Genomic DNA, 15,639 nt, shown 5'->3' on the forward strand with positions numbered 1-15,639 from the left:
GCCTACAGCCAGTGAAAGTGTATCCTCATTGATCAACTAGCCTGGGCAGTCCTTCTCTGGGTCCTGGAGCTGGGCCACCCCATAGAGTAGTGCTAACAGGCCTAGAGAAGCAAGTGCAGAAGGGATCTCCCTGCCACCCAAGATAAATTGGTGCCAGGGTTCACCCTGTCCACCTTGTCATGAGAGCTGGCCGGAGCTCCTTTTTTTCATATTCCATTATAAATTTTAAAAATCAATCCATATACAAAGATTTATATTGCAACATGCAAATGTATAACAGAACACTCCATTGATTTTATTATTTGTTCATTTGTTAGATTTATATCCCATCTTTTTTCAGGAACTCAAATAAGTACCTAGTGCCAGAATCTAAATTTCCTGTTTTCTGATCAGGAAAGTCATGCCCTATTAAAGACTAGCCTTTATGTCTATGTATTCATTTCTTACCTTTTGGGATCAATGATTTTATAGAGTTTTCCATTATGTGATTGTGTCATGCTTTTACTGCTTGCTAAGATGTAAACCTCACCTGTTAATGAAGCACATTAAATAAACAGTGGCATTCACTAAAAACATCAAGCAACATATGTATTATCATGAAAAGTACAATTTTATGGGTATTTTTATGTAGAAGGGATTATCTAATTGACCATTACATCAATCCTAATTAATACCCTCATTTTCAAAACTGCAAAGAGAAGCTGAGATAAAGCAGCATGATGAAGTAAGACTAGAAAATTCTTCTGGGGCAGAGGCATCCATAGGGAAAAAGGGGTGAGGGTAAGGCAAATGATGAAGCAAGCAGTGTATAGTTGTGATGCAAACAGTGCCCCTTCTGTATGTGTATTGTGATGTCAAAGGACTTATATGGGGTGATGCTTGGGTTGTGATGTCATGATGCTCATTTAGTCATTTTGACAAAATTGCTGGATTTTGCAATTCTTGAGTCTCTGAAATATTGTGGTGCATGCATTTGATTGCATGTTTCCTAAGATATTTAGTACACATGAATTATGAAGTATGCTGGCATACTTCTTTACCTTTCTTCCATGGCTTATTTAATAATGTAAACAGGGACTGAGTTGCAGCAGGGCCATATTTATTGATAGGATTTTTTTAAGAAATAAAAAGGAAAAGCAAATGTATAGCAGATATACTATAACATACTGTATACTGCTAGCATATTGCTGCCTTTTGGAGATATCTTGGCCACAATGATCATAGTTCCTTTAAAAAATTTAAGTAGGTATCCAATATGCATCATATTGAGAAGAGAAGACTGAGAGAAGGCTATCATAGCACTCTTTGGATTCACACCATTTACAAAACCCTAAATTCAGATTAGCAAAATATAATTGCTGTGATTATATAATAAGCTATCCCCAACATTATGGCTTGGCACAATGGTCTGGTTTAAATTATATGTTACAGTTCTCAAAACATTTTAGCTTAGAATCCCAGTATGATGATAGATCAAATTTCAGTTGGATGGTAGATCAAATTTCTAGCAGATTCCTTTCCACTGTATGTATTTAAGCAGAGGCTGGATAGATATCTGTCAAAATGATTTAATCTGGATTCCTGCACTGAGTAGGGAGTTGTAATTAATAGTTCTATATGCTTCTCATCACTATTCCAAATTACTGAATATAATGCTCCCTTTAAATATTGCTTGTAGATAATACAACATATGTCTATTGGGCCTGTTTGTTACAAATGTATTTCCTTCACACTTCTATAGCTCCATTGCCTATATAATCTAGCTATTTCTCAGTACAGTTCAAAGTATTTATCTACAGCAGCTTTTTCCAACTTGATGTCCTCCAGATATTTTGGGCTTTAACTCCCATAATTCTCGCTGGTAATATGTTTGTAATCCAACATACCTGGAGGATATTCTACATACTGGATAACCAAAGGGAATTCTGTCCTCACATTTTAGAGGTGCTGAGATAAAACAATGGTGAATTAAAAATAGAATTACCGTTATGGGCAAATTTACACAAAGCTTTGCTGTTACTATTTTCTGCTGCCAGATGAGCTTTTTGTTTGCAAAAGTTTTTAATTAGCTTTTATTAATTGACTTTTTACCACTATGGTTGTTTTATCACTATCCTACCATTTTATAATATTGTTATTTTTCTGTTTTAATATTGTGAATAATTTGGTTCTTCACTGGATTTATTCAAGTGGAGGCTGATTATTAATTTGAACTCCTGTATCTCACACAATGAATTAAATGGCTCTTTCATGAAATGTTTCAGTTTATTTCATGAAAATGTATTAACTAATTAATAAATAAATATATCATAAGTTCTTGGCTAAATTCCACTTCATGTATTGTAAAATATTAAGAAGTTGCTTTTTGTCTTACCTAATTCATCTTCACCAAATCCTAAAATATGTCCAGCAAAGAAACCTTGACATGAACCACTGTTGCCCAGACATAATGGTTTTTCTTGCCACTGTCTTGTAATAGGACTCTGTTGTAGTGTTAAAAAATTTCTAAAAATAGATATTAAAAAGAGAAAGAATTACACAGTGCTTTCGTTACCTTTATTGGAGTCAAAATAGAAACCAAATATTAAACCTATAAAAGATTGCTATCATATAACCAGAGTTGCTCACAGATTTGTTCTTAAAGTGTGGTAACAGAACTAACAGCACAATTGTATGTATGTTTCTTTTAAAGTAAGTCCCATTATGTCAATAGAATTTACAGGACTGACTTTAACATAAGCATGAATAGTCCACAGGAGATCTATACACTTAGACATCCTCAACTAATCATGAGAAAAGTTAAGCAGGATAGGCTATGGTTAGTATTTGGATCAGAGACAACAGGGAAATCCCAGGGCTGTAGGGTAGAAAGGGAAGCTGAAAAGAGATAATGCCCCCCCCCTCAAAACAATGCCAGGAAAACTGCATGGGTGTGTCCATGTAATCACCTGAAGCTGAGCTTGATTCAAGGGAATCTGTATCTTTTAAGCATGAACAGGACTACCGTGTGAGTTGAAGTAATCCAAATACAACCATTGTAATTTTAACAGGGGACCTTTAATGTCATTTAGAACACTACTGATATATTGATATGTTTGTATGTAAAACTATTTTTGAGAGCTTTTTCCCTATTAACTCAATGCTTGTTTCAAATCAAATCAAATTGATTTGATTCGATACTTGATTTGACACTTGTTAGCATTAAGGTTTGTCACACTTTAGACCTGTGTTCAACTGTCCCAGTCTGTATTACACCAAGGTAAATGCTCATGTATATGCCCTAGTGCTGTATGAATGTGAATGATGTAGTCAAATGGGGAGAATTATGGTGTTTTCATGACATCCTTACTCCAGATCAGGCCCATTTATGCATGTTCTACAGGTACAGCCTAGGTGTCCTGGCTTCAGTTCTGTTTGAGTCCTCCTATCTCACCCATAATTGAGTCATCTGGTCACAAACTATTAAACGCTCTGAATATTACTATAAGCATTTTAATTTTGACTTTAAAATAGGCAATTAACATGAGTAGTACAATACAATGTTATATGCTCCAAATAGTTAGCTTCTACCAGTATGCAAACATCTGCATTCTGTAGAAGCTGAACTTTCAGGAACACCTTCAAATGCAACCTCACGTAGAGTCATTATAATGGCTTTGCCTGGATGCAAAGCTATGTTGTAGCTCTTGCTTTTCCTAGATATTGGTAAAAAGTAACCCTGCACAATACTTCTGTTCTCTGCATTGGAAGAACTCAGAGCAGAATAAACCACAAGTTCCAGACTCAGCCTTCAAGGTCCAAGACGAATGAAAATCTGCATCCAGAACAGAAGATTTCCCAGTCCCTAATTTTTTCCAACCTGTCTGAATTAATTACGGTTGTTTATTCTTATTGATCCCAAAACTGCTTTCAGACACATGTTCAGTTTTTCTACTATCTCCCTGTGACTGACAGATTGAAAAGTAAGGTAAAGCCGTATGTTATTCATATACAGTGGTACCTCTACTTATGAATGCCCCTACTTACGAAATTTTCGAGATACGATCAGCTCCTGCCCCAAAAATTTACCTCTACTTATGAACCCGCCTCGACTTATGAGCTATTTTCCGCCTGTTCCACATGGTCCGCGGCCATTTTTCCGCCCATGCCACGTGGTCCGCGGCCATTTTTCCGCCCATTCCACGTGGTCTGCGGCCATTTTCCGCCCGTGCCACATGGTCCGCGGCCATTTTACGCCCGTGCCATGTGATCCGCGGCCATTTTTCCGCCCATTCCATGTGGTCCGCGGCCATTTTTCCGTCCGTGCCACGTGGTCCGCGGCCATTTTCCGCCTGTGCCATGTGGTCCGCGGCCATTTTCCCGCCCATTCCATGTGGTCCGCGGCCATTTTCCCGCCCATTCCACGTGGTCCGCAGCCGTTTTTCCGCCCCTGACACGTGGTCCGCGGCCATTTTTCCGCCCTGCTGCGTGGTCAGCGGCCGTTTTTCCGCCCCTGATGCGTAGTCCGCGGACGCCGGAATGGATTAACGGTAATTACATTGAACCTTATGGGAAAATTTACTTCGACTTGCGACCAACTCGACTTGCGATCAGAGTCACGGAACGGATTAAGTTTGTAAGTAGAGGTACCACTGTACTAATAACAGTTTAGCTGAGTTTTTCTCATGGTTTCAAATAGGGGCTAAAAAATATGGGGAAGAAAATGTAATCCTAAAGCAATGGGGTAGAAGTCCTTCAGCAGCATCTTCTGAGTTCAACCTTCCATGGAGGGCTGGAACCATTATAATATTGGATTTCTAAAATCCATCTTGATAATACACACCACTAGCAAACCATCATCACCATATATAATCCATTTTCATTTTAAAGTTTGAAATAACATATCTGCTTTTTCTATGAGAATTTTAAGAAATTTACCCATTGCGGTCTGCAAATACATAACTTCCATAAAGTCTTTCAGACTGGCAGCCTCTGTATATAAATCCACCAACCAATGGCCCAGAACTGAATGGCTTGAATTCTAAAAGTGAAGGTTCGCTTTCTGTAAAGGAACTACCATAGTGTTAGATTAAATTAAAGTTGATAAAAACATGTGCTAAGAATTGGGAAATACAAAATTTACAATAAAATAGAATTACATTTTCTTTATCTGATATTACTTCAGCATTAGGCTTGTGCTGCACAACTCTCTGTTTATGTACTCACAAGTAGGTTTCTCAATATTTAATATGACTTACTCCCAAATAATATTAAAGGAACTTTAAATACAGCTGCTAAAAATGGATACCATATATGGCTGTTATTTCTCGGCCTTCACTGTAATATAAACTTATTAATAATAAATAGGATTGATATTTTATGCCTCATAAAACCATAAACACTATAAAAACATTTAGCTTTCTTCAGTATCAAAAGGAAAATCCACAACCTTTGCCTACATTAAAACAATGCTAGCTGCATGGAATTCCTCTAAATTACTAATAACTGCATGGAATTCCTCACATCTTTTTTTAAGATATACTCTTGTTGTATTTCCAAGAAAGAAAAATAAAATATGAAAAACTGGAATACACTTGGGTTCCCCAGAAGTAAATAAGTAGTCAAGAATGCTGCTATTGTCTATAGTTGAAACGGGGGGGAAAAAAGAAACAATAGTGGGTATTAAATTGAGATATTGAAAAATGAATGGCAAATGATCATTTATCTAACAGTCCTTTCACTTAGGAAAAGCTATGGCTATCACTAATTGTCATGGTTGTCCTGAAAGCTTACCCAGTGTTGACCTGGAAAAAGTTTGTTTCTTTCCTTTTTTTTTTCTTTCTTATTATGTTTATGTACCACTGAATCTAAATAATTCACAGAGGTTTACAATTCAGCTGCTCATGAACAGACCATTCAGAGCTTCCTATAGTGCAGGTAGGAAAAAGTAATTTGGGTGACTTATTCAGTGAAGTCACATGTCATACATGAAATCAAAATATATTTCAGACCAATGAAGTTAAATCAAAGCACAAATGCTCTTCTAATAAAGTTGCTATTCTTTAACGTATGAGTTACAAAAATTATCAATAACATGAAATAAATGAATTGGAAGTAGCAGTAAAGTTTAATTTTATTCATTTGGACACATATGAATACTTTTTTGGGGGGCCTTCTACAAGTGCTCATTAATTGTATAATGCTAAATGGTTGTGTTTTTATTTACAATAGTTGTAAACTCTTAGTGTGCATATTCTCATATATTTAAGCTTTTACTGAATTTTTGTACTCTGTATCTTATACATTTAATTGCTGTTACATTTTCTCTTCACCATTGGTATCTGATGAAGTGCATGCTGTATAAAGCTTAATGCCATAATATACTTTAATAAGTATATTATGGCATTAAGTATAAAATTATGCTTCAGGAAGAGCCCTGTGACACTTTAATGTCACAGGGCTCTTCCTGAAGCATAATTTTAACTTAATATCACATACAGTACATGATTTTTATTTGCTAGCAAGCTAATTACTATTGCGATTATTTTATTTTACTTTTGGAAGACAATTTTTGCATTTTAGGAAGAGGAATATAATATTATGCAATATAATGCATTCTTTTTATAAGCATCTGACCTCAGTACTTTTACTGTAATTGAATTTTCACTGGGCAGCTAGAACTCAGTAGTAGAATATTTTTATTTAACGGACATTTAGATTCAGTTGGAATTTCATTGGGAATGTGATTTAATAAATTCTTTAAAAAAATGTACCAGTCCTCTATATACTGTAGCTTTTATAAACTGTACAGGATGGACCTATAAGCCATTTTTTTCTTTATATTACCTTTTATAAGGACATCTGCACATGATATCAATCTGAATTATTACATTTGCAGGGTATTCAGATTTGTTCTGTCCTCAACATTTAACATCAGATAAGAATGACTTAATCTCACGTTGTGTGGCTGAAAATTGTTATATTGGCTGTAGAATCTGTACTGAGATGATAGCTCAGAATTAATATCTTTATTGTAGATCCTAATTTTATTAATTTTATTAATTTCACAGTTATATATTTAGGTCTTTGTTTGCAATAATAAAGAAATCCAAAACCTGAAATGGCAATCAGAAATATATGTAAACCTAGTATAGACTTGCTACAGTTCCCTTGACTTTAATGGATCTAAGTGCACATAACTGTGAACTGGATTGTGATCAATACCTTAACGCTATAAGAAGTTAGTAACATTTTAATAAACTAGCATCAGTAAATATAATACTAGAATCCTTCTTAAAAATATCAAGCTCTTATCATAATTAACAGAAGCATATCAGTAAAATGGTGTAATTCACTGATTTATTAATCTCTGAATAATTGTTTTAAGATTTTTTAAGCACATGATAACCTAATGAAGTATACAAAATATATTTAAAATTTACTTTGGCTGTCTCTTATATATAGCATGTTATATCCCTGAAATATTGTTTTCCAGGCTTTTTTAACATGATGCCTACAGGATTCCTAACACCTGAGCATGTGGGGGTATACTGTTGCAATATTCAAGCAGATATGCACATTACATGCTTCATGATCCAGAACTTACCATAATCTTTCCCCTTTATTATCTGAAGGATCCTTGCTGATGATCTGTTCTTCTCATTCAAGTCTGAACAAAGTATTGTTAAATTAATATTTACATCTGTTGGATGGCGATCCACAGCACACCTGTTCAAGAACATTTTTTTATGACGATATGAACTAATACATTTGTTTGCTATATATGACTTCTATTTCTATATCACCAATCTATTTCTAATCACTGATGTTAAAGTGCACATTCTTAAATGGAACATTAAATAACATGTACATACAAACTGAGAAATAGGATAAGTCCGATTAGAAAATATCAATTCATGGGCAATTCACCTTAAATGGTAGCAAACTGTTTTCTGTTCTCACATTACTGGGATTTTCCTTGTCAGTGAAAAAACATATTAGTAATAATTTCCTACTAAGTAGCCATTGGAATTAATTTTATCAGGAATTTCTACTGTGACAGAATTCTGTATGAATCTATTGAAAATTTCCAAGTTGTGGTGAAGAGGTGATAGGGATTCCCATCCATGCTTTTAAGCACATGGACACGATAGTTAAGGTAGGGCTTCCACTAATGTGAAGATGCCCTTCTGCTAGTGTCAGTGATATCAGTGTTTGTTCTTCCCAGGTAGACAATACTTGCATGGTCCAGGTGTCTAATGGCATGCATTGAATTCTCCTTCTATATCACATGCTAGCTTTTTGCCACTTTCCTCCTTCCTGAAGCTACTTGTCTTTTAAAACAGTTTTGCTACATGTGTAATGTGTAGTTTGCCCTAACTTTTGCTAAAATCCAAATAATAATATTTTGGATTTTCAAACTGTCAAAACCTAAAAAAAAAAAAAAGAGAGAGAGAATCACTTACACAAGGTTATAAACCAGTTCGTTAATGTGAACAAAGTTTGTTTTAAAATTCCTAGAAAATGGGAATGCTCATTTTCTCTTTGTGTAGCAAGTTATTTATAGCTGTATATCAAGATAGTTCTTGATGGCCATGAAGACCACAGTGCTCAGCTTTATACCAGAGCAAGGAGTTTGGTCTTTTTTATCTTTACAGATCTTCAAAACTGTGCAGTGTCAGACTAATCTTTCTAATTCAACACATTTATAAATCCCTTTTCCCAATGGTAAAACAGGATTCCAAATATATATCAAGAAAGTTTGCATGAAGAAAGAGCTACTTGGGCTATATTTATTTAGCTTCTTTTTTTCTCCCATATTATTTCCCATATTGTTTTGATTAAGTTTTAAAAACTGTGTTAGCCTCCTTTTCTATTCAGCAAAAGAAAAAGGAAAAAAAAATTGCATACCTGCCTGGATTATGGAGTCCATGGGCAAATATTTCGGGAGGCTGATTAGTGCTGTTAAAGTGTGGGTTAGACTGTGGTATGGAATAAGGCACATGGCAGAAATCAGTGTCTACATCCAAGCGCAGTACTGAACCTGTAAAATCACTGAGAAAGTTGGAGGATAAGATAATTGATTTTTAAAAGGCAGAAGCATTTTGGCTTCTACTTTCTGTTCTGAAGCAGTAGTCCCTTTGTTAGAGAACCTTTTAGAAGGGACCATGACATCTGTGAGGATGGTGCAAGGTAACTCAGTGTGATGCAAACAGCATTGTGGCATTGCGATACAAGCCCTGCCCATTTACTATGTGCATTGGGATGTTACATACAGCCCAAAATTGGTGGGGTCTGCATTTTCTCAGAATAACAAAAGCAATGAGAGCTGGCAGATGCTGTTAAGAAGGGAATATTCAAACATTTAGAATCATATTAGTGTACCATACCATCTTTTTTGCTTTCTGATTACATTTCAGTTTTGCTAGTCATTCAAACAATATATAATTTGATTCACTGTTATCTTTATGGGCTCCATGTCAAATTTGTCTGATCTCAAGCATATTTAAACACTATCTGCATAGATACTACATATATATGCACACACATTAATCTCTTTCTATATCTTTGTTGTAATCCCTATTTGAAAGTGCTGGATAGAATTTAAAGCAGGGATTTCTAAACGTTTTGTCATCACACCCCCTTTAGTGTAATTTTAATGTACACACCTCCCCTAAAAATCCAAACACCAAAATGAACACAAGTGAACAATGAAAACAATACAGTGATACTTTGGGAAAGGTGGATTTATTGTAACAATGTAACTAAAAGGTTCTTCACACCTTCCCTGGACTTTGTCTCCACCTCCCCAAGGGAGGTACCCCTCACAGTTTGGGAAACCTAATTTAAAGCAAAGTTTGTTTCTGAAAAGTTAAGAAACTCAATGTGATTGACCTTGAATTTTTACCAGGGACATTTTTGCTATTAATTTTAAAGCATAGTCCCTTGTGGCAAAGAGTAATAGATAATAAATAGTATAATTTTATCAACCAAATGTATTTATTATGAATTATTTCCAATTATTTTTCATGGGGACAAATCTTGATTTCTCTTTCATTCAGTGGAGTGATAAGAAATTAATGAAGTATAGAGTGGTAATTACTTATATTTCAAGAGCAGAATTATTTTGGGTGGAAATTTTAAAAATCAGAAAATAAAAAGGTTTTATCTACTGGAAATTCTTATACCTCAGACCATCCATCTCCTCCATATCATCTATCGTGATCATTCCATCACCAAGGAATATGTATAAAAAACCATCAGCACCAAAGAACAGCTGTCCTCCAAGATGTTTTCTATGTAGTTCTGCAACTTCTAGAAAACTTCTTGCAGTCCTTGTATCAACCTGGTGTGGATTTTTCCTGCAATAAAGGAGGAAAAAAAGAATGAATCTCAATAATATATTTAACTTCAACGTAGGCATACAATTTTTGCTTTTATCCTCTAAAATATTGTTTAAATACCTCAAAATGGCAGAGAGCAATATGAAAAGTTGCTTGCCATAATGCAAATGATTCCAGGGTTTTTGTTGCTTTGCCTTCCTTTTTGCAAGAGTTTGAATGAATCTGAATTTTTAGGAGGTGTAGTAGATCAAGGAGTAGATCCTGACTAACATGGGAAGAATTCAAGTTCATATTTTCAGGCAGCCTATGAAGCCTATGACACAATACTAGGTTGTCATCTCAGATTACATATTATAGAGTTGTTATGAATGTAAAATAGTGCTTGGGGTATCGGACAGAATATAAGTACTACTCAAAATTCTTTGGAGGTAGGTCAAGATCTAAAACAAAAAATACATAGAGTTGTATACAGAGAGGAATTAATTTTAGAGTGGTCACTAATGGTTACTTAGAAGGATAGGCAACAAAACCACTTTCCAGAGGGAACTTATGAAAGAGCATACTATAATAGATAAAACATCCTGAGGGATACCAGGAACTAATCAATATGGTTGCAATCTTAGTGTAAGGCCAACATTCCACATGTCTTGTTAAAGAAAGTGGGAATGAGCAGAGTACACTCTGTAGGACTTCAGAAATCACCATAAGGGCTAGGACTATTTTTGCCTACATGTTACTGATTAGCCTGAAAAAGAAAGTAATATGTTAGTTATCTTGTGCATGTATGGCTCCCAATTAGTTTGTTGATTATTCTCCAATACGTGAGCAAACATTTGATTCCAAATACAGTGGGATTACAGATTTTTTTATTATAGACAGAACTATCTAGGAATCAGAACATATACATGAGAATAACTGAATAAATACAGAAGGGAGAAAAGTAAGTGTAATTGTTACTAGTCTCAACATTACTTACCCGAAATTTAGCCTGGATTATATTATAATACATACTATAGTACATATTATATATATATATATATAATATGTATGTATGTATGTATGTATGTATGTATGTATGTAGATATGGTATGGTATGGTATGGTATGGTATGGTATGGTATGGTATGGTATGGTATGGTATGGTATGGTATGGTATGGTATGGTATGGTATCTATATGTACTTTCTCCTTCACAGAGTTCCTTCTTTGAACGTAACAGATACAACATTTTAGGATTTAAGAGACCAGACAAGTGGCACTTTAAATACTTTAAAGCATACTACACGCTAGGAAATACTGCAGAGATTGTAAATAGTATCCATACCTGGACACAGTGTATTCTACTATCCGAAGAATATGGTCATGAGGCCCAATAGCCCATCGCTCTTGGTTGGTGGTATAGGACACATACAGCTTCCCATTTTTTTTGTAACTGGGATGGAATGCAAGACTTAGGAGCCCTCTTTCATCTCCACCCTGTAGTCAAATGAAAAACACAAAGAATTGTGAAGTTAATTATGTGCCTTATTGTGTTTAAGAAGCCCCACCCCCACCCCCACCCCCACCCCCAACCAAGTTTGTTTCTTTCTTTCTTGTGAGGCGTCTTTGCCCAGCTCTTTTCTTCCTTTTCTGTCTATGGGGGAAAAAGGCTTATAAAACACTTCTTCTGGATTGGGTGAGGGGGGCTGTTTCTTGAGACTTGGAACAAGGCAACTGTTTTGTTATCAGTACACAGGCCACTCTGCCCCACTTTTATCAAGTGATTTTTGAGTGTAATCTATGGGAAGCCATGAAGACAAGTTTAAGTGCTCGTGAGCATACTTTACTGGATTACTTGATGTATGCAGAAGGCAAATCAAAAGGTCTATAATCAGCAGTCACTTCAAGTATCCAAGCTTTAAAATACAGTGCCAACTCCCACTGTCTTGGCAATCTGTTTAGAAAACAGTTAAATTGCTTGTGTAATATGTAAAGCTTTGTTTTACCCTGGAGGCAGCTACATCACTTGTCACAACTATGGTGGTCTGTTCATCAGGGCTAGCAAGCATACTGTAGGTAATAAGCAGACTCCAGTCTCACTGCATAAAAGCATCACTTTGTATGGGGGCCTATAGGGTACAGCTTTTTATTATTTCAAGAAAAAAATAGAAAATGCCCAAACATCTTTATTTCATTATTTATGTATGCCACACAGATTAGTATAGTTATATGTTTAGCATCAGTTTCACATACTGTGACAATGCAAATGTCAGCAACAGAATACAGAAAGACAATTCTCCCTAGAAAAATAAAAAAGAGAGAAAAGGCAGGAAGGGTTAGTTCAGAGTTAGGAACTACAATAATCAGAAACTCTCCTCCCCCCTCAAATAGCATATAAGTATCCTTGCACTATTAGGAAATGTACTGATGATATAAACATGTTTTCATAATGATAGAAAGATTATGGCCCAGTTCCAGAAAGTCATATTAATTAAACTGCTGTATGTACCCAGTGGGAGTTAATTCAGTCATAACTAGTTTATTGTCCTGTTGATTTTAATGGATTTACTCTAAGTAACTCTGGATCAAGCTTTGGATGTGAAAAGTACATGTGAGGCTAAATAATGCTTTAATACTATGCATATGGGCAGAAAGGAGATTGAGTAAAGTCTATGTGCTCTCTCTCCTTCCCTTTTCGGCTGCATGACAAAGAGGAATAAATCAGTTTTCATTTTCTCTGTGTCCAATAGAATTCCAGAGTTTATTAAATAGAAAATGGAAATATTATTTAGGACTCTATTGTACAATATTGATGAAGAACCATCCTGTAAAGTTAAGCTACTTAGTTGAAACTAAGGAAAGGACCAAGATATAGAAAGTCACTTAGGCACATGTAAGTCCTTCCACTATTCTGTTCTGTTCTCCCCCTCCCAATTCCCCCTTGTTATGCTACACTAGAGGCCACCATCAGAGACCATTCCCAAATTTCCATTGAATTTTAGGTGAGGCTTGTATGGCAGCATGTAGGTCCATTCTCAGAGTTTCACTGCTCTTTGGATCCCGGCCAGAGTTCACTAGACGGCACTTCAATAGCCTGATAAGTACTTCTCCAATTAGCAGCACCCAGGATGAAAGGTTTGCAAAACCACCCATCCCCCTTTTTTAAATTCATAAACAAAACTATTGCAGAGCAGCTTCTAGGTTACTAGGACATTCTGATGCCAGTTTCCCCGCCAAAGAGCGTAATGGAACAATAACAATCTGAACTGTAATTATTCTTAATTTAATTGTCTTTCACTTGAATCCATTTTTATGTGATTTATATATACTTCATTGATTCTTTGTTTTTGCTGTGATCTTACATTTATTTTGCTAATTTTCAGGAAAGGCATCCTGAAAATTTCTGAAAACAGCTGTTGTAATTCAAAGATCTAATTTATATTTAAGTTAACTGATGCACTCTTTTAACAGAAATGAACTTCTAGCAAGTTCTTTTGTATTACAAGTTTTTGAATAACATAGAAAATACTTCTATAATTATTGGCAGCTTAACTTTTCTATAGCTAAATTAATGGTGTGTGTGTGTGTGTATAATATATATGATGTATATATATATATATATACTCCATCACAGTTTAAAAATTAAATTCTTTTTTTTAAAAAGCATGACCACAGTGCAGTGATAACTTGAATCTGTTAAAAACAATAAACCCTCATATATGAAACTATAGTCTGAAAGATTTTGAAATCCATTTTGTATTAAAACTTTTCTTTAGGGAGAAAGTTGAAAACTGAGTATCTATACAGGAAACTAAGGCAAGTTTGAATGTGTGCTCATGTAAAATGGATCAGTGAACACCATATTGCGGAATTGGTTAACTGAAGTAAGTATTGTTTGCTTCTATATAACCCTGTTTTATGAAAATTTATGAGAACCATTAATAACAGGTATGATATTTGATACAGAAGAACACTGGACACATTGAGATACTTCTATTTTAAAATCAAATTATGAAAAATCTGAAATGAAATTTGTGGTTTAATTACAGTGTATTATTACTCTGGCTAAGAAATAGGCACTTTTCTGTCTTTCTTAAATACTAATTATATGAGGCTATTTAGAAAGCACCTATAAAACTGAATGCGATTGAATTATGGAATATTGTTCCCATACATAAAATGTTATAGTAATTTGGGGTTGGAGTGCACTTCACTTATTATTATGCTACAATATGTTAAAATCACTGTTAATGAGCTGTCACACTGATGTCAGTTTTCTTCATATGATAAAGACCTATTGTGGTCATGAGAAAGGAAAATAATTGATAAAGTTGGCAAAACATATGTTTCAGATCAGTTCTTAATTCCAGGTAACTTATTCATCATTAGGGTGAAATTTTTAAGAGACATAACTAGTGAAATAACCTTTGCTGACAATATTTTTCCTTTCTGCTTTCATTCATGTTGAATGATTAAACTTGGGTCATGTTTTTCCCCAGTTACTCAGGAGTGTATAATGGAGACCAACATTTAATGAGCATTTTTTAAGTACAGTTTTTGCCCTTTAAAAAGGATACTGTCTTTGATGCTACAGTGGTACAGATTAGATTTCAATTTTTCTTATTTAGGAAAAGTTATTCAGAAAGGGGCAAGTTTGTCATTGGACTAGTCTGGATTTGAACTTAAAAAATAATGTTAATGAGTAACATTATTTGTTTTTCTTAATGAATTTGTTTGAGTTTCTCTAGGGAACTCATGGTGGTATCTATGGTTCTTCCTGTCTATCCAACTCTGCCTCCATTTTATATGACAAATTTATGGTTAGATGAGTGCAGTTCGTCAAAGATCAGTGAGCTTCATAGGTGAATGGGGATTTGGACTTAGCTTTCTGAAGTCTCTAACTGGTGATGCCCTGGAAAACATGAATTCGGAAGAGGTTGGCTCAAGGGCCACTTTGCAATAGTGCTACATTGTATTACACTGTCTACCATATTTGCAAATTTTTTTAATCATAGTGGAAATCTAAGAAGGAAATCTATGTTTTTTAAATTGTGCTAGAAACAATGGTTTCCATAGCTCCTCTAGTAGAAGGTCCTCATGCCACATATTGTAGCAGTAGATATTTTATTTAATTCTATGGTCAAAAAGCAGGACACTCTGCTATCCTACACTGTCATCTTTTCCTGCCAATAAAAATAAAAATAGAAATATATTAATGAAATGGTTAGAAGCTTTGACCAATCAAAATATTACTAATGACAAATAGAATAATACAATATAATTTCTGACTTCTTGTTTCCATAAAGATTTTTTAATGGACTGTAGCTAATATAGTGGTCA

General features: G+C 34.9%; 1 protein-coding gene and 1 long non-coding RNA gene across 2 annotated transcripts in view; one reads left to right on the forward strand and one right to left on the reverse strand.

The window, feature by feature from the left end:
* The window catches only part of HHIP (hedgehog interacting protein), an 84,652-nt gene that overhangs the window by 10,376 nt on the left and 58,637 nt on the right, over positions 1-15,639 (reverse strand). The window contains exons 5-11 of the mRNA XM_007428632.4: positions 11,645-11,796; positions 10,167-10,340; positions 8,890-9,033; positions 7,586-7,707; positions 4,918-5,041; positions 2,375-2,505; positions 448-529 (exon numbers count right to left, since the gene is read on the reverse strand). Coding sequence (XP_007428694.1) covers positions 448-529; positions 2,375-2,505; positions 4,918-5,041; positions 7,586-7,707; positions 8,890-9,033; positions 10,167-10,340; positions 11,645-11,796 — 929 coding nt within the window. The remainder of the gene's footprint in view (positions 1-447; positions 530-2,374; positions 2,506-4,917; positions 5,042-7,585; positions 7,708-8,889; positions 9,034-10,166; positions 10,341-11,644; positions 11,797-15,639) is intronic.
* The window catches only part of LOC148216857 (uncharacterized), a 56,731-nt gene continuing 54,921 nt past the window's right edge, over positions 13,830-15,639 (forward strand). Inside the window, exon 1 of the long non-coding RNA XR_015794537.1 lies at positions 13,830-14,183. This is a non-coding gene — a long non-coding RNA (uncharacterized LOC148216857). The remainder of the gene's footprint in view (positions 14,184-15,639) is intronic.

Source organism: Python bivittatus, unplaced genomic scaffold (assembly GCF_059951505.1).
Source record: "Python bivittatus isolate LINGU-HERP-01145 unplaced genomic scaffold, Pbiv_v1 ctg000070_np1212, whole genome shotgun sequence".
Classification (NCBI taxonomy): Eukaryota; Metazoa; Chordata; class Lepidosauria; order Squamata; family Pythonidae; genus Python; species Python bivittatus.